The sequence below is a fragment of the Ambystoma mexicanum genome, chromosome 8 (assembly GCF_040938575.1).
Source record: "Ambystoma mexicanum isolate Mex_15411 chromosome 8, UKY_AmexF1_1, whole genome shotgun sequence".
Classification (NCBI taxonomy): domain Eukaryota; kingdom Metazoa; phylum Chordata; class Amphibia; order Caudata; family Ambystomatidae; genus Ambystoma; species Ambystoma mexicanum.
The window spans coordinates 1,257,932,431-1,257,952,688 of NC_090929.1; the positions used below are offsets into that span (position 1 = coordinate 1,257,932,431).

Below are 20,258 nucleotides of genomic sequence, written 5' to 3' on the forward strand. Positions count from 1 at the left end.
CCCTCTCCTCACCTTGTGGTAGAATTAGGCATACTCTACGTCCTGCCTTCTTTGCAGGGGCGCATTGTCTTTCATGGGCATGTGCGGTCCAGTTACTTCACTGACACCGGCCCGTTTGATATTATTCAGGTAGGTCTTATTGCTGTTGTTTAGTTTTGTTGCTATCCTGCATGCCTTTCTTTGTTTAAAATGTCTCTTTTTTTCTCCCTTAGGTATGCAGAGCTTCAGCGCGGCGAACTGGCTTGGTTGAGCCCCGCTGGTAAATGATGGCGCATTCAGAGCGCTATGATGCGGTAAGTAAGCGCTATTCGCAGCGCTGCAAAGTCTTGCCATTGCTAACCTGTGTTTTCCTTCCTTGTAGGTTGCGGTGTTCTTCAGCACGAGTGGAATGTCCAGAGTGGTGCCAGCCGAGAGGCGACCAGCCAGGTAAGCCTTTTGAGCAGTTCGTAATTTGTAAATGTCTCTACTGCTTTCTTAATGTTGCCTCTATCTTCCTCTTTCAGGTCGTTCTGTCCGGGAGGCGTGCAGATTCGAGGAAGCTGTTCTCAGTAGCTGCGAGTGTTTAAAGATGAAGACTGCAGGTAAGATGCTGCTGCTAATGATGTTCCTTTTGTCTCCTTGCAGGTTCTGCTTCTCCGAGGTTCGAGGGAATAGCTGGACACGGTGAGCGTCACGTTCCAAGCTGCAAAGTAACGCGAAGCGTGTTGTCTTGCTCGGGTGTGGTTTAAATAGCCCCAACAAAATATTCCAGGTAAAGTAGTCCCTAGGCTACCACACCCAAAACACTAGACCGCATAGCTTAGTTCTTAGGAACCTAGCTATGTGGATGCCTCCATGTTGGCTGACAATACAATAAAGTAGTTCCCAAGCACATTGTTTTTCATGGTGTATGAGCCTGGCGCCACAGGCGCCAGGACTGGCCCAATGAGGGCTTTTGAAGAGGATGCCAGGCTCTAGAGGCCCGAGTCCTGACTCCACCTGGCCAATGGGTTTGCCAGAGGGGGTTTTGGGCGAGGGTTGTGACAGTCCAGCCCTAACAGGTGGCCGGAATCCTCCTGTGATTCAATAACGGACTCCTTGCAGAGATTGCATCTCCCCTTCACAATGCACCTAGACCATAAAAAAGAGCTGCCAGAAACTGACCATCTGATATTCATCGCAACTGCTGCTGTCTTTCCCCAACCTTGTAAAACTAATTTTTCTGTCATACAGAGTTCAATTGCCCATACCAGGTTTTTAGCCAGCGCAATTCCTAACTTGTCTGAGAACTCTGTGGCAAAACAGATCTGTATTTTCATACTGCCCAAAACATATTTCCCTAGAAACCCCCATGCATGTTTACCTATACATGTATGTTCAGGAATACTGAATCCCCTTACACTGATTTTTCCATTGCAAATCTCTTACCTCGCATGGACATGTAGAGCTGCCTGATTGTTAAGCACTATGTGGCATGACGCACCTGTATTGCGTTTATATTATATCAGCAGTTTTGACACTTATCTTGATGTGCACATGCAATTCGAAAATGTATCAACTAAAACACAAACAATAAAATTAATGCATATCTCATTCCCATTAGCTACACTAGATTCATACTAAATTGCCACATTATGTCAATGTCGCCGTCACCCCAGCCACCAATATAGCGTTCACAATTCAAACTTCTCTTTATCGGTGGGACCCTTATCAACCCCCCCAATAAAGATAAGCATCAGAGGATTATCTTCCCTGACGTTTTCTGAGGGTTTGGGTCTGAGACATTAAAGACCTGGTTCCTTAAGTACTAAGCTTTCTAAAATTACAATGAATAGTTTCTTAAATGTATATTAAATTAAAGAAAATCATCTATGACCATTGCTTTTTGAAAGTTGTAAATCTTGGACGCTGAAATTTCAAGTACACTGAAATAAAAGGGGATTGTTGTGTATGTTTGTGTATTTCGGTAAAACAAAGCATACCATAAAAATGCAACAAAAAATAAGCAAACAACAATATTACAAACAAAAATTCCAATTACTGGGATCAAACCTGTCAACCATAATAGAACCCTTAAAAACAAAACTACAAAGTTCAAAATCCAACAAATCTTAAAAAAATTCTCTGAGACAAGCCACATTTAAAAAAAATTATCAATACAGCCCACTCCACCTGTACAGAGTCCACCCATAACATATAATACATTGTTTTCTCATAACACATAAAACCTAAACCCTGCAAACCGGGTTTCAATGTGTGCTCCCTGATTGCTGAAAAAGCGGAGCAGAAAAAAGTCTTCATTAAGCGCCCCACAGAGCACACATGATTGATCCATGTTCCCCTTAGACCGAGCCGCCATCACAGCTCTTAAATGAATACAGTTAAAACGTGCCCTAGGAACAAGAATGCGATGAGACGGCTGCTGAGCCCAGCTAAAATACTTCTGCAGACCATGGGACGTGATCATTGCATGTTTCCTATTGGCTGGTCTCATAAACTGCAGGGACTCTCTCTTGTTCTGAATAAACTGGAGTACATTTCCCTTTGCAGATTTTGCAGCCCTTGTAGGTAACAAAAGCTGTAGTAGAAAAATGGTGACCCGCATCCACTAACAAATCTTTTACATACCTAAACCAGGGTATCTTCAAATGGTGATCTCTAAGCACAAGGTAACTAATTAATTCCTGGCTCAAAATAGCTTTAGTATTCCCCCAAATTCTAAACCAGTGTCTGGCAGGCAAGGAAGCAACTAGATCGCCAAGAAACCAGCAACCCAATTCTTGGTGAACTGCAAAATTGGCGGCAGACCCAGGTAACCACAAAATGCTCTTAAAAAATGTGTTCTCAATCACCTGCATAGGTTCTATTTTGTCAAATCCCAATCACTCCATACCATATCTTGCCACAGAAGAGGCGTTACCATGAAAAACATTGAGCACCAGCTCAGTTGGCTTTGGTTTGAGCGTATAGTGGGCCTATCAGGTGCTTGTCGTTGCACAGGTTCCTGGTTCTGTCGCGTGCACCATGTGTGGCAGGCAAGTTCTGCAGTTCAGTCCCTATTCCTGAAAAGCCACCATGGGGCACATTTGGTGTTTATGGTGCGAGTCGCTAGGGTAGTGGTCAGGGTTTCTACCAGCTGGGACCGTGTTAGGCATTGGTGCCTTTCTTCACTTCACAGCTCCTCCTTTCTGCTTCTGGATGAAGAGCTCTGGGATGGAGCAGCCACCATTTTCTTCTCGGACTTCAGGCCGTCCTTGGAAACATACACTGTGAATTTACTTTGATGCCGGTGTGCTGTCACCTCGATTCTTGGCCAGTTCACATTCTGTCCATTCCTCACTCTTTCTGCAGATTCTTGTGAGCTAACGGAGCGTTATGCTGGCAGGATCACTCTCAATGGTTAGAGCATGCCAGGAGCCTCTACTCTACTCGTCTTGTCATCATTTAAGCATAGTCAGTGTTGCGCCATCCAAGCTTGAATGGTGAGGTACATGGCATTGGGAGTGGCTGTGTCAGCGTCATGGTCCCTGGATATTGGGATGGGGTTCTGGGTGTCATCTGCATAGTTAGTGTAGGTGACACCCAGGTCGTCCAGACAGGGCTTTGTAACATCAGCCTGGGGGCTGCCCCAGTGATTTATAGTCTCTGCTGCTAATATGTTTGTTCTGCTCGCTGACTGCTTGCCTTACCGGAAGTCCTGTATCCACTTTCCCACTGGCGCTTCAAAAGTTCTATTTGTCCCTGTCAAGCCGCATCCAATGTGGAGAACACCTCCTTACTTTTTGTTCCACCTACCGGCTTGCCTCTCTCCTCCGGTGCTCGTCTTCAACACTGGGTCCCCATGTCTGCCATGCCCCATTTCTCCTATCCAGCAGGGACTTCTCATACACGCTGTGCAAGGAGTGTGAACGCTATTGCTGGTTCTCCATAGCTTTCACCCTTTGTTATGGGGTCTTTCACTGTCGCCCAGCCTACTTCCTATTCCAGATAAGCAGGCTTGCTTAAATTAGCCAGGAGCAGAGCCAAGGACCAAATGTATCCACTGGTGGCCATCTTCGAATCCCCCAACTTACTTTTAAACCACTGTGCTCCCCAAACTTGCTGAGCAGTTCTATTGCCCATGGGACTGACTCTTTGGGGTTGCTAAAGCATAAGAGCACATCATCGGAGAACAGCAAAATCCTGTCCTCTTGGCCAGCTAAAACCCATAAGACCAATGTAGCCTCTTACCCACTCAGCCAGTGGTTCTATCAGTAGAGTGAATAAGAAAGGGGGCAGCCTTGTCTCGTCTCTCTCTCCAATGGGAAAGCATCAGAGAGATGGCTGTTTACTTTCACCCTAGCTGTATGTGACTCGTACAGCAGTTTTATCCAACCAATGAAGCTGGGTCCAAAGTTCATTCTCATAAGAACTGCCCATATTTAACTCCATTTGATCTAATTGAAGGCTTTAAATTAGTCCAGCGCAAAATTGCATTGGAACTGTGGCGCACAGCCTCTACTGTTGTCACTGCTCTGAAGATTCTACATAAGTTAAGGAGCGTCGGCCTCTCTGGCATTAACCCATTCTGATTTGGAAGGATTGATTGGGGAACAACTGTCAACAGTTGATTAGCTAATATTTTAGCCAGGATTTTATGAAAAACCCAAGGGCTTTTCCCTAACAACCCCATGGTGTCCTCTTCGGGGGTGGCTAGGGAGGGGTTATTGCTGTTGGGTCCGGACCCGGGGAGCGGACCAGAGATGGAGGAGGAGTCCCAAGGAGATACATGGTGTCCCCCTTTCCTCCCTAGCCGACATACCCTTGTTAGGGAGAATTCTCTCTTTAGGCTGAATTTCCTAACCTAATGAGTCCCCCAGCAGCTTTGCTAGATTTCTGGATTTCTGGAGTTCATGATTCATGGTATTCCTTTGATTGGTAATGTGTTTTATGGGCTATGGGGTCCTTTACTCCATAGGATCTCATGTGTTTTTCCTATGTGTGTTACACAGCACCCTCCGTGCAGTAACACAGGGGTGTCATAGTGACACCACACCATAGACTCCATACCCTGGGACTGACTACTGTCTCCCAGTGCATGTAAAGTCACCACTGGCTTTACTAGTCCCACATTTTTAACAGAAACCTGTACAAACCATCATATTGTGGATGTACTGGTCGGGGCAATTTGATTGCCCCGGGGTCTGTTAGTCGAGGGGGCACATCTCCGTCCCCCCTGATCGAGTTTTGGCTGGTGGCAGTGGAAACTACTTTTTATATTCGACCGCAAATATTTTCCTATGGGATTTTCCCATTGTTCGAGGCTACCAAATTTAATTATTTAATTCTCATAGCCTCGAACATAACGCCGGTTTATTTAATTAATATTCTCCGGTTGGTATTTTTTGCCAAGACTCGATTCTAAAATGGCGTTTGTGTTCTCTTCTGTGACTCCAACCCAAGTCGAGCCCTTTGTTCCACTTTTTGGCGGGCTTCTCCACAGAAGCCTCCAAAAGTGGTGCCACTCTGTCTTGGTACCACAGGGGGTGTGGGAGGGGGTTTAGGCACCCTGGACCGAGTTACCTAGGTAACTCAGGTTGCACTCTTGTGTCATTGGTCCAAGTGGTGAGCCGGCCGGCTCACCACTTGGCATGTTTGATTGACAGCTAGGCTGAGTGAATGGGGGTATGCTGCATAAAAGCAGGACTTTGGGGACTGGAACTTCAGAAGTCGCCACAGGACCTGAGAATCCGACGAGGGAGAAGCTGAGCCGACCTACCACGACGACACCACCGGTGGAGCCCTGCAGAACCGACTCGCCACTTCCCGACGACAGAGAAGATCTCCCGGCTGGAGAGGCTTCTTCCCCTGACTGGTGGGCACAACCAGTTTTCCTTTTTTTCGTCGCACCCCAGCCCGGTTTGTGGTCGCACTGCCCGTGCCAAGCACCCCGGCAGCCGGATAGCCACTCACCACTGAACCACGAATCACCGGACCGCTCCTTTTATCTGAGAAACTACGCGGCTGGTTTCTTCCCTGGCAGTGCAACGGACTCCTGTCTTCCTCCACGACAAGATCCTCTCTTCCCCCGGACGAAGCACTGACTTGCACCCGCTGCCAGGAACAACTGCCCCCGCTGGAGCGTTCTCAACACTTTAAGGTACTGTGTCCGCCAGGCCTCCCTTTCTAAAGATTGCTACAAGGTAATAATAACTCCTTAACCTTCTGGACTGGGCTGGCCGCCTTGACCCTCTAACTGGTCCCTTTCTGTGGTACCAACTCCTTTTTGAACCTTTACAAGACTTTTGTGCACTGCAACCGTGTGACCTTGGACACATTTCGTTTGGATCCTCCGAAGGTGGATCCGGCGTCTTGAACTCTAACTTCACGGTTTTACTTTGCCTTTCTCCCTTGTGGTGTTCTTGAAAAAGTGTTGGGATCTGTTTCAATTTGTTCTCTGCTTTTCTCTCCCTTTTTAAAACGAACTATTAGAGTGCCATCTACGTTAAGCGCTCACCGCGGTCTGAAAATAAGTGGGGCTTTACTTAAGACTTGTCTAATATTCTTTTAAGGGAGTGTATATCTTTTAATGACCATGTTTCTGAATTGCTTATTATTAGTGCCTGTGTGTTTTTCTAGATGTGGTTTTAAATAAATAATTATATCTCTTTTACACCAGGCCCTGGTCAGTGTTTACTTGTTCTATTGTGTGCTCTTGACCTATTGTGAATACTCTGTATACTGCCCAACTCTTCTTGAGGGAAGTCTGACTGCTCAGCCACAGCTACCAAGTGAATCTGTGTGGTACAGACTGCTAACAAGTGGGTTTACTGCCAAACACCTGTAGTCTTAAATCTTTTGCAGTGGTCCCAGAGGGAACTGCACAGCTTTCTGCCTAACAACCCTCTTCTACCAAACACCATTCGGAATCCTATACAGTTGCCCCCTCCCCAATTCCAAAAGGTACCAACACAAAAGGGAGGCATAGGAGAACCAGGAAAAGGAGAACCCATATATCATCCCAAGTTTTACAGCACCGAGATTGTTCCCCTTCTCCTAACAGCATTTTTTATAATGTTCCTACCACCACTTGGAAACACTACAACTCCCATAATTCCTCCCCACGGTTTTTTCCCCAAAACCACTGGGACAAAGAAGAGGCAAACTGGAGCTATGAAGATTGCCCATAGGAACCAGTGTACCATGTATTCCTATGGGCGGTCTCCATCTTGTTCCGTTAACCAGGTCAGGCAGGGCTGGACAACAACTCACACCTGGCTCCTGTTAATTCTCCCAGCCAGTATAAAAGGTGGAGCACCCAGGCACACTGGGAGTGGGCTGGGGATGCTGAGGGAAGCACAGAGGTCAAGAGGAAGAAACCTGAGCTGGAGAGGCACTGGAAGGCCTAAAGCAAGGAGAACTGCCAAATTACTGGGCCTGTGAGTACAGGGGAGGCTGCAATATGTCGAGGGAGTTCTGACTCCAGGGAGCCAAACCAAAGGCGACTGGGGTTACCTGGCAGTGCCCAAACCAGAGCTCCTACCCTGGGTGAAACAGGAAAGCCCAGGCCTTTGATGGGCAGGTGGCAAGACCCTGACATCAACAATCATCCCCTTAAACTCCTGCAGCTCCCAAAAACCCTGGAATGCCGTTTAGGGGAGCCTGGTGAAGTGGGAGCAAAATAAGATCATTGCATTATGGGACTTGAAGTCCAGAGACATTTTCTTGTAGTTAAACTTTGAGCAAAGTGGTGCACGAGAAGGAGCAGTTCCTGCAGGGCAATGGCAAACCAGGCGGAGCAGAGGGACAGGCCGAGGAACAGAGAACTTGGACACGACGATAGATTGTTACCTCTGAAAAGCCTCGAAGGTTGCGCAAGGAAGCCCAGCTAGAGAGAAGAGACAAGCCTCTTTTGTGTCTCAAGGATACCAGCCACCCTGAACGGCAGAGTTGGGGAGGTGCAGCGGTAGTTGTGGTATCAACCTTGACTTCGGGATCAAAGCCATTAAAGAAGAAAATGAATAAACACATCCGGTGAATTGATGAAAGCAATGAAAGTCCGGTCTGTGTTATATGAAACTTGACGGCAACCGTATCCGACGAATGAAGGTTGCACGTGTGCTGATAAGACGCGAGACAAAGCAAAGCATTGTAAAGAACTGTAAATTAAAGATAAAAAGTAACGGAGTGGTCCGGCGATAGAAGATTGCCCAATCGAAAGTCTGTGAAATGTCTGATGCCGTAGAAGCAGCGAGAAGAGAAAGAAACTGAGATGCAAGATTTGAACTGTTGTTAGGTTTGATACAGGCAGAGGGAAACCTGGATGTGAGAGAGATCTTTGAACTTTGAAATAAGTACTGTGCTTGAAACTACATTTACCAATAGGCCTTGTTGTAGGAGAGAAAAAGTGACATTTGAGGAAAGAAGGTCAAAGTGGTCATGCCGAGCTAAGAGCAAAAGCCTTGCAGTTTCAAAAGTCTTCGACAGCGGAAGGAAAGTGAAAGAAGGCTTGAACCCGACAGAGGGAAGCCCTATGAAGGTGTGATTGAAGCTTGGGGAAGGGAACCCCCCACATATTGTGATTGAAAGATTTGAGCCTGGTGGAGGGAAACCTGTACTGAATTGTGGTAACCAGAAGGAAACAAACTTTTGTTGAACTGTATTACAAGCTAAAAGGTGACTTGAGCTGGAGTGGGAGAAAGCCAAGAGGTCTAGCGGATGAACTAGTTCTTTTTCGTGGAATGCGAAGTCGGCCCTGGTACACGAAACAAACTGCATGCTTGTGTCCGAAGCCAGTTTATGTTACATGTTCCAAGTGTGCCCCTTACTCCGTGCTACAAAACGTGGGAAGGGAGTTTACTCAGCCATACTGACATTTCTTTTGAACACTGATTTTCATTTTTGCATTACTAATTCCCTTTACACATGAATTGTATTAGAAAGAGGGCAGGCATTAAAGTTTATTTGTATAGGCCATTTTATTTTGACTAAGGTCTGAATTTTATTTTAGTTTGATGGTAAAGAATACTCTGATCTTTTGTTAAGGGCAAGATAGGAGTTGCCCCTTTTAAACCATCAATGAAGGTTTTGAAACGTGCAGCTCTTGCGTCAGCGTTTACTTGTGATACCATGCCCCCCTTACAATCTTCACTTCAGTATTTAGTAAGGATATTGGTCTATATGACTCGCAAGATTTTTTGGACTTCCCTTTCTTATGAATTACCGAAATTATATTTTCCCTAAGATCAAGGGAGAGGATCCCTTCAGCCCTACTCCTTATGTACATGTTCAATAAGTGCAGGCTCACTTTTTCACTCAACAGCTTCCATAATTCTATTGAGAGCCTATTAGGAACTGTCATCTTCCCAGCCTTGAGCTGTTGTATATGTCGTTATACCTCAGACAGTGTCGGACCTGCCTCCATACCTTCCCTTTGGGCCTCCGTTAGTTGTTTTAGTGATTGTCCAGAAAGAACACCAACTCTTTTTTTCACCTGCTCCGGACCTTTGGAATAACGTTTCACAAAAAAGGTTGCAAATATATCTGCAGTCTTTCTCCCCCTTGACTAGTTCTCCTCCATCTCCCTTAATGGCTGCTATCCCCTTCTTCCCCATGGCCAATTATGCTAACAGTTACCCGTTTTTATTTATATGCTCCATATATCCTACCGAACCTGCTCAGGTACCTGGCCCCATCTAGCTATACTGTTTTCACCTTGTCTTGAGCCCCTTGCAGGTCTCTCTAGGCTTGTTCCGACTTTTCCCTGATACATTTCCCCTCCAATTCCGCCACCAAATATTCTACTTTTGCTAGTTCTTGCAACCTGTCTTTCTCCCTCCTCCTAACTTCTCTAATCGCGTTTCCCTGCAATACAGTTTTGTACGCCTCCCATAGTGTTGCCACACTATCGAATGACCCCTCATTCTGCCTAAAATACTGGTTGGTTGTCTCTTCCAAGATTTCCCCCAATTCTGGAGACAAAAGATGGTATGCATGTAAGCGCCAAACCCCCTTCGATTTCCTCTACCCAATCCCCATATTACCAACAAGGGTGAGTGATCTGAAAGCCCACTTGGCAAATATTTTCATCCTTAATCCTATGTACATCCTCCCTCATTTGAACATATAATCTGTATGTGATGATGACCCTCGAGCTTCAGAGAGGAATAAGAAGCAATTCATATCAGAGTATATTTCCCTCTAAATATCCACTAGGCCTAGTGATTGTATCCAATTGTGTAGCTTCGTTCTCCATAAATCCCTTTGGTATTGCTCTACCCAACCTGTCCAGGCCATCCATTACATCATCGAAGTACCATAGTAGATCTTGTCTCCAGAATCGCATCTCTAACCTCCTTTATTAACCCTTCCTTAACTGGGGGACTAGCTATCCTGTCTAAGGGTCCCCGAGACACATATACAGTGTCCCCCTTTATTAATTTAAAGTTGTCTAGTTACACAGGGAACTGACTTCTTAATCATTATAGATACTCCCCTTAATCCTTTAGCATAACCCGCATGAAACACTGTTGAGTATAGATGTTGCCCGGAAATCGATAGTTGGTGCCCTCCAGATGTGTCTCGGATAACTTAACCTCAGGACTGGGTCTCCTAAGGAGTGGCGCCATTGCCCCCTCTTTATCCTATCCCCTAACCCATTTGCGCTCCAGGATTTCAATGCTGCCGCTGCCATCTTCTTATTTTCAAACAAGTATCAATAGCCATCATAATTTTGAGTCTTTTCAAAATATTTCTCTCTCTCCCAAGTCTTCTAATAGTCATTCTGGTATTCAACCCTCCCCTCCACAGTTCACCCACATCCTTTGGCTTGCCCACCATTCCAAACACCCCTCCCTATACATCCAACCCCTAGAAGCATCTTTTCACACTCCCTTAACCCCAACCAAACATAGCCTTTCAATTAATCAAGAAAACCAGTGATTAACTTGGCTTAACAAGTGCTATCCACAGAAAGGTAGATCCCAAATTCCATTCCGGAAACACCCTGCCTCACCCCAGCCCCCCTTATCCATTAGCACATATATTTTCACAAAGATTTCTCTTACAAAATGCTTGAGACCCTTACTTAAACCAGACATAACCTTACCATGGTCCACCCTCCTTGTACCCTCCCAGACAGGTTTCATGTCACACCTCTTTGTGCCCCAATGTCAAACTGCCATCCTCAGCTACCCTGATTGTCTCGGTTGGGTGCTCAGTTGAGCCCTTATGATGCTCTTCTGGACTTGCATTGTTAAGGCTCTGAGCCCGATCCCCCTCGGAGGCTGTCTTTACTCTTCATGTCATTCCTTTCCAGCCATTCCCAGGCATCCTTTGGGTTGTTGAAAAACCAGGACCTACCCCAAGTAGCACCTTCAGTTTGGCTGGAAAAAGAAGCATGTACCATAGGTCTCATTTCCTCAGTTCTTGTTCCACTCCTTGGTAAGATTCTCTCTGTTTTTGAACTTCCCATGTGAAGTCTTGTGTTGTTAACCATGACCGGGCACATTTTTCTCATTTTCTGGAGGAGGGCATCCCTGTCCCTAAAGTTCAGAAGGCAAGCCATTGTTACCCTCTGAAACGCATTGGGGGAGGCAGTGTGTTGCTGGTACTCGGCAGGCTCTCTCCACTGAGAGAGTTCCTAAGAGTGCCTTCTGTCCAAAACCTTCGGCTAGCCACTTCTCCAGTAAGACCTCCATTGACTCTCCCTCCATTCCCTCTGGCAGTCTCAGAAACCGTATGCTATTTCTCCTTGAGCCTCATTCTGCTCCCTCTGCTTGTTATTCAAGTTTGACAATGAGCTTTGAAGCCACCGGACCCGCTGCTTGATCACAGACATTTCATTCTCCAACATAGAGATGTGATCCTTTGCCTCCTTCGTTCTGGCCAACACCTTTCTTATGTCCGCCCTTAGTGATATGGCCATTCCAATTTCTCAAATGTTGTTCTCGAGCACCACATGACTACTCCTTATCTCCACAAGCATTAACAAGGCCTCCACCATTACCACTGGTTCGGTAGGTACGCATAGAGTTCCCTCATCCTCTTCACAGCATGCCTGTCTAGGCCTGTGCGGTTTTGCTGACACCCCTTTTGAAGGAGCGTAATTGTCCACAGTATTGGTCTGTGAAGTGTTTTTGTCTCTATTGCCACACCTCCTTTAATCTCTCCCTCCTTGTTATGCATCCTTATTGTACCATCTCCTTGCTGTGTTTCTCAGATGGATGCCTATCAGTCAGGGGGCGAGTCAAGTCACACCACTACTCAGAAGTACTTCTCTGCAGAACCAATATGATTAACAGTTCCTGTGGTCTGCCTTCATGTGCACTCCCTGGCCTTATTCCCCTCTTTGTGTGCCCAGCAGTCGGTCCACTCAAGGTCTACCCCTGTAGCTCCTCTGATATCTGGATAGTGCACCAAGGGGAGAAGACTGGATGTGGTGGAAACCTCCCATACCGGTTTCTTCACTGCTTCACTTGGAGGGACATCACCCCCTCCACCCCAACTCGCCACCATTCCACACCAGACCCATGCTGAAATGTGGACCTCTTCCTATAAAGTGTCTGGTGCTAATGTTCCACGGCGGGTGCTGGTGTTCTTTCCCCGGATTCTACTGTGGCCCAATTCATTCCTCCTCGGGTCAGTCAGTACTGATGCTGCTGCCTCAGCCTCCCGGATCCTGTGCTGGTTCCCTCAGCTGGAGCCACGCTGGGCTGCGGCACCTCACCCCTCAGGCCCAGTTTTCCATTTCCTCCACTCCCGGTGCTGGTGGAGGAAAGCGGGGATGCCACCTCTGACTTCCCCTTGGGACTGGACCGTACCGTGTGTACCGCATGCTCTGCGGCTCCCCACCTTCCTCTGTTCAGTGTTCTTTACTGCCTTCCAGTCGCCGCAGCTTCTCCAGTGGCCATCTTTTTCCTCCACCACTCTTCGGATATTTTCTCCCATGGTCCCATTGATCCATGCTGGAGCACTGCCCAGACTCCCTCCAGACTACCTAAATGCTTATCAGGGGGATTTCCTGATAGCATTACCCCATGGAGGTTGCACCAGGGAGATAATGCTCTCTGGTGCAACGTCCATGCAGGATTTTTATCAGTATCGTAGACTGATTCCGTGGGGATCCCGGGAGCCCTACTGAGACTTGCCCCCTCCATGCGGCATCAAGCCACGCCCTGCTCTGATGCTTCTTAGCACTCCATAATGACCCAAAATAACAAATATATGATAAATAAATAAAATACATGTTTTACAACTGCAAAAGTCAGCAGTACAGCTTAATGACGTAGTTGAACCCTAGATCGCCACACTGTTTATCACAGGAACGGCCCCTTCCTACCCTAAAGCCAGGTATACTACGTGCCAACTTTTCCCCTAGCTTAGGATATTGTTAGAGAAAACCTTGTCTGATGCCCTTCACCTGCAGATTACCAGTTTTAATTTAGTTTAATTTCAGCTTTTGACTAATGACTTTATATGCCCATGGCAAGCTGCTTCAGGAAATATCACTATAAGCCTGTTCTGAGCTACGCTAGACAAGAACGCTACAAGCCTGTGCCAATCTTGATTAGAAAAGAACTATATACATTCCCTCAGCTGTCTCAATCAGAATCTACTCACTTAAGGTCCTCTCGTTTCGTTTTCACCTTCAGCGGCTCAATGCTCCCTTGGAACACTGTGATTATTTGCTTTGTTTGTTTGGGATCCAAAGTCATGCATGTTTGTGGAGATTCATGTATTTTCAAGATGGACCTGCATCCGACTACTTGAACTGGTCAGTGCATAAATGGGATACAAATACAGTGAGTAGGTAGTCAAGGAACTCTCGCCTTCTACCCCTCTTGACAGTAGTGTAAAACAGAGCTCCTTAATCTACAGTATGCTTAGTGGTTCTCCTTTCGTTACACTCAGTGCTACCATGGTTGAATACATTGCTGCTGTCCTCGCTCTGGTCAGCTGTACTGGGGTCATCCTTTCTGGAGCCAGGAAATGTTCACCTGCGGCACTGCGAGTTACAGGTACTCCCCACCCACCAAAATTACTGTTATGATATGATAAATATGATATTCTAAATGCATTTGAGATGATTGTTGGGGTACCCAGTGGTACCTTAAGTGATATTGTTTACACAACTCTAGTATTTCTGCAGGAGTTTGTGCTAGAAAATGATAGATTGTTCTCCCCCCTGTATATATGATAACATGCGTGTAGTGTTTCATGTTTTGTTCCTTGGGTACAGAACCACTGTGCTGAAGATGAAAGGGTGACCTTTGTTATGCAGTTTACTGAGCTGTGTTTTTTGTACATTATCTAAGCCATATCCGTATGCTGTCCCCAACCCAGATAGGCTACTGGGAATCCCCCACTAAAACCATAACACAAGTATGAGTGGTATTGATTTAGGAGATGACACTCACTTTAAAATTATAACATATAGATAGAAAAGTAAAAACATAAAGTTTATACCTGAATGTTGTTATCTCGCGGTAAAGGTGTAGAGAAACTGCTGATCTGCGTTCATTAATTGGGATACATGTATTTTGCCCCCCAAATCTGCAGACCACTCTCCCCAACAAACAGATTCTTTGTATGTAAATCCAGACAAATGACAAAGACCTATACTTTTTGGGACCTAAAGCTCTACACAAATAACTTTGAAATTATATAATGCGTTTTCTAAGAATAAGAGCAACATGTTGTGCTGGACCACTGTTAGAAATTTAGACTTTCATTGCAGAGAAATTCATTTCTTCCTTTTTTTAAAAAAAACCTTTATTTATTGCTGTCATATGCATTACAACTCACAAGCGAACATAATATACATTGTATAAGCTTAACTTCTTCAAGCAAGACGAAGTACATTAAAGCAAGGGAACCGGTACGTGCAGAGTCGAGTGTTCCGGCAGTTTTGCTGGTGTTGTTGCAGAGTATGGTTTATTCAGTAGCTTCCTCTATCTGTCCCCAGTCAGTGTTCAGATATAGTCTAAGAGGGCTCCAAATGTCCTTGGGTCTACAAGAGGTAACTATTCCCCTTATATACATTTCTTTGCAGTCTTGTACCCATATAAGGTCTTTCAGCCATTCTTGTACCGTAGGAGCTGTTCTTGCTCTCCATGCCTTGAGAATGTTCCTCTCGGCCACTGTGTTGGATATAGCCAATAATCTGTGGTACTTCATAGAGATTTTGCCAATATCTCCCAACAAGTATTTGAGTGGGGTGGCTGGTATATGTCTGTCCAGTATATCACTCACCCTTTTGGCTACTTCTTCCCAGAATTTTTTTATGGGTGGGTATTCCCAGTACATGTAAATGGAATTAGCTGCTGGGGCATTGCATTTAGGGCAGCACACTTGTCTGGAGGCGTCGAATTTGGACATTTTGTTGGCCGTGATGTGTAGACGGTGCGAGATTTTAAATTGGATTAGTCTAAGATTGGAGTTCATAGAGATGGATTTGGTGTAGTGGCAGTATTTTGACCATTGTGGCTCTCCTATACTAATTTATAGGTCTCGCTCCCATTTCTCCTTCATATTATTAGTGGATGGCATGTGTATTTGCGCTGCTTTGTATAATGTGGATATGCTTCCTAGAAATCCCTCGGGCGACATTATTGTGGTCAGGAATGGGTGAGGTCGGCTCAGTAGGGAATGCTGGCCATTTCTTTTTCAGTGCTGCTTTAGAGAGGAGGCACAGGAAAGACTGTTCTCACGGGTTTGTTGCATCCTTCTCTAAACTCCATGGAGGTAGGGTGGCTGTTTATTTTCCAGTATTCTCAGTTGCAACCTATCGTTAAATATCGATAAGAAGTGAAACAAAAAATTGCAGAATCAAGTCAGATTTAGGCTTTCTTGCTTGTTTCTCTGAGCAATATTTATTTCGGTTGTCTTCAGCAACTAGTGCGTTGAACGAATTGATAGTTCCTGAATCGTACTTCTTTAACCTTATTGAGACTGCTCGTGTCCTGGAACAAAACAGTGAGCTGAATTAGTGACCCGGAATAATCTCTCTTAAGTGCAGAGTTCATTGGAGTACTTCCTGCATACCTAAGAGCGTTATGGGCAACAGGTAATTTTCTTCGAGGAATGTTCCAAACTGCTATTTTATATTTGGTTTATGCCTTGCTTGAGCCTTACTGGAGGGAGTCTTAAAATGACTGCAGTCCGGTTTCTCAGCGCGTGTAGACTTTGTGAGCCCCAAAGTTCGATTGGCCATACTATGGCAGACCTACCTGTTCCTTGTGAGTACTGTATGTGAAAACCATGGAGAAAGGAATACGGATATTAAACTTATTTTCTAGCATTAACTCTCCAAGTACAGCTGGACATTTGTTTCCCACAACTATGGTTGTCATGTCACGGCATGTCAAATATTGAGAAGGGAACTGGTAATGTCTTTTTAAGCAAAAAGTAAAAAATCTTACAGCTGTAGTTAATCAAATTTGTTTATTGCAAATTTTATATCCGCAACATTTCTTATGTTCATGATGACTTGCTAACAATAACTTTTTCATTTCTTTTTTGTTTGATTTCTTCCTAGGACCGGAATCGGCCCTATGACACTTTTAACTTACACTCTTTGGAGAATTCCTTAATGGATATGATCAGGACTGATCACGAGCCTCTGAAAGGTAAACACTACCATCCCAGTGGCCCGCCAATGAGTTTCGCTGATATAATGTGGAGGAATCATTTTGCAGGTTAGGAATATTCATAATTCTACATCATCCTTGATTGGCACTACTACAATTAAACAGCTGTACACATTTGAAATCGTTACTGTAATTTGCCAAAACTGTAAAATGTTCTATTCTTTTTTTTTACAATTATCTTTCTATTGAAAAGGACTGTTATGATCATTGTTGAATGCACGGAGGAAGCAGGTTTTTATGTATTTGTGGGACTGTAATTACTGTTTTGGAAAACAACCATATCTCCATTCCATGCACATGACCTGCTGGCGGTTATCATAAAATAAGCTCACACTCCCTAGTCAATTATGGGATATATTGTGAGACAGCATCACTTGGAACTGTCCTGCACTGGCATATGGTCATACAAGTGCATGTATAGCATAGATTTGGCTATTAACTACAACTCCCAGCATTGTCTGGTATAAATTTGGAGTCTGTACGTGAACCTAATTCCAGAAGCACAATTATACCCCAATTCCCTAAACATGACTACCTGCCATTGATTAAGATATGGCCCATATTCCTACTTGAGGTATGCAGCAAATCGCGAGAGAGCATATGTACCGCGATACAAAAGAAAATGAGGAAACACTACAAATCTCAACTTCATTTGGAACGGCCCTGTATTCCACACAAGGCTAGGCGAGCGCTCGCAAAACTACATTTCTCAGCACTATCTGGGATACATTTGTAGTCCGCACGCGAACTTTACACGATATTGTGAGCGTGACGTGACCGCATTTAAGCCTCAATGGTGCTTAACTAAACAACATAGAAGTGGGTACCAACCACAATTCACAGCTTGAGCTGGGCTGTAATTGCAGTCCGCACGCAAACTCTATATGATCACGTGAGCGCGACGTAAGTATAAAAACAAACAGCAAGCCAAGATGGCGCTTTATTCAGATCGCGGCACGAGAGGCGACAGCAAAAGAAATCAAGGTAAGCGCCAGCAGTTGCGTGCCCGTTCTCTGTGTTTAGACTGTACACAGAGTTTTGATAGACTGTTTCGGTGCAGCTTGCACATATCTGTGTTGGAACAGAGATATAACTACAGGACCAGTTCTTACATTATGGGAAGTTCTGGGGAGTTACACTAGCACTAAAATACGACATGGGACCCGCGTTGGGTTGCCAGTAATGCACTAATTAACCCGTGCAATCATTGTGCAAGACCACGACGACGGACAGGGCACAACAGAGAGGCCAATGTTTAGTGGTTGAGTTTACAGCAGAAAGACATTGTTCTGATCAAAATAATAACATGTACCACTGTCTGGATGATTGTTTTTTGTTACAGAAAAAATATATGGAGGAGAAAAGAAGGGACTGAGGACCTTCCACCGTTGGACAGTATTAAGAAGTGAAGACAGGTGAATAGATAGACTGGCTACACATAGCCTCCATTTTGGAAAACTGATAGTTAGAATGGGTTTTTAGCATCTATCTCACGTCTCTTTACAGATTCCTGCAAAGAACACGTGCATTTGAGTTCAAGATACTCTCAGCACTTAGCAGGCACGACCAAGAGATTTGGCATATAGAGGTAAGAGGAGTCTTACCCCTTAAGGAGGTGGAATAATCAACAATTCTGCCTAGTGAGCTTTAGAAGCACTTTGAGATTGATAATAGTTCCATTTGTCTCTCTTGTCTTTTTATCCTTTAGAATTCAGGGACTGATCCAACAAGCCCTCTTTGGACACCTGAAGATATCCTCAAAAAACTTCACAGAATTGAAGATTACTAAATGAATACTATATCTATAAGTATTCGTCCTGAAGAAAGCGCCTACTTATGAATCGCGCCGAAACCGGTTGACTGTTGTTAAAGTAGTACTGGTTGATAACCCAGGCTCCGATACCCTCATACATCAAGAAAAGAGCTCGTAGAAAGAAATTCATTAAGTTATCACCACTCATTTTCCCTATAACACTGTACAGTGGAGAGAGAAATGAGCCTTTTACATCATTCTATTGACCAATTGTCATAGAATTTTTGCTCTTTGGTTTTAGAGATAAGACACACGGTTTGGAGGCGGACACATTAAATCCAGATACCGACCCCCCCTTTTGTGTGCACTTACTTTTAGACATTAGGAAAGTGGTTTGGAGAGGATAGGGTCAGGATCTCGACATCTCCTTGTAGTCGGCACATCAGCACCAACTAGGGCCGGTAACGTTTGGATACGAGATTCTGCACATATAGGGCTAATCAACTTTTTGCTAGGGACTCACCGACAGGAATAACTTTTTTAATAAATTAGCCTTCTGTCACTAATGTGTTAAAATACTGAGGTGTAGACAGGAGGCGAGTGCCTTTCGACTCCATTTTGTAGTTACTTTACCCTTTCTATAAATGTCATTTCACTGGAACCGTTTTTGTGGCCCATCTGCACCTTTGAGAGTATGTGAAAACCTAATTCCCAAAGTCGGGTTTGACCTGAAGCCTTGTATTGGTCTGGGCCCACAAATGGGCCATCATTTTATATCATTATCAACTATGCCTTTCATTAGTATGGTAATTTCCTATCAGTCTTTGCCTAGGACTTTTGTTTATGGCCTTTGAGTGAAACTCTCCTTTCAGGAAAAGGTTCACAAGAAAGGGGTCGGATGAGGAGAGAGTCATGGGGTTAGAGGTTGAGAACAGGGGGTCTGGCTGTATTCTCTGGATTGTGTGGGTCTGATTACCAGTTGTAAGATTGTTCATGCCGGCTACAATGTTTACACAATACTGGCACAATCATCTAACTAGATGCTCCTGTCTCCCTGGATGAAGTTTCTCCTAGGTGGTACCAGTAGACGGTGGGTTAGGGCTTTGAAGTCCTATGGGATCATTGAATCCCCTTTCTTTGGTGCTTGATAGATGAGCCTGCAGTTGCAAGTGGCAGCCCGATTGTCGCAAATTTAGTAAGTAGAGTCAAAGATAGCACAAGAATCACTCCCACTCACAGAGGCATTTCAAGTGTTTTTATTGATTCTTTTCGGTTGCCCTTTGGCTGACTGGCTGGCTCTCTCTCTCTCTCTTTCTCTCTCTCTCTTTCTCTCTCTCTCTCTCATCTTCTCTCTTGTCTCCCTCTCCCCCACGCCTCATTTCTTCCACACCTTCTAAATCACTCCTCCACCCTTTGATGTTGCTTCTCACTCCTTCCTCTGCCTAGTACTACCGCCTCCTCACTACTACTACTACTCCTCCTCCTTCATCCACACTCCTACTCCATCCAATTACAGCACCATTACTACTACTCCCACCCAACATAACTACTGCCTCCATCTACTATACTACTATCCCCTCCTGCTATTCGTCCCTCCTCCACACTACTCCTCCCATTACAATTCAACCACTCTTCTTTCACCCTGTACCGTACACTTCACATTCACTCCTGAAACTATTTTCTCTAACTACTATTTCGAAGGGATAGTGTCCTCCAACATATTCCACATCTTTGACATTGATTACCACAGCTGTGCTGCTTCGGAAAACTTTTTCGGCGTAGGCGTCCTGCGTCAATGATGTCGATACGCTCCCTCGAGGACCTCCTCCGACGGCTGACGTCACCAGATGTTATATGTAGGACGCACAACGCCCGTAGCCTCAGTTACGTTGTTTCTG

The 20,258-nt window shown here is 45.0% G+C and overlaps 1 protein-coding gene across 4 annotated transcripts in view; it reads left to right on the plus strand.

Moving 5' to 3' along the window:
* CPEB3 (cytoplasmic polyadenylation element binding protein 3) overlaps positions 1-20,258 on the plus strand; it is a 1,717,782-nt gene that overhangs the window by 439,114 nt on the left and 1,258,410 nt on the right. For 3 of the 4 annotated variants that reach the window (XM_069611374.1, XM_069611376.1, XM_069611375.1), the window contains exon 3: positions 16,496-16,655. In XM_069611374.1, the coding sequence (XP_069467475.1) occupies positions 16,496-16,655 (160 nt within the window). The remainder of the gene's footprint in view (positions 1-16,495; positions 16,656-20,258) is intronic. The other variant, XM_069611377.1, reaches the window with a different exon arrangement.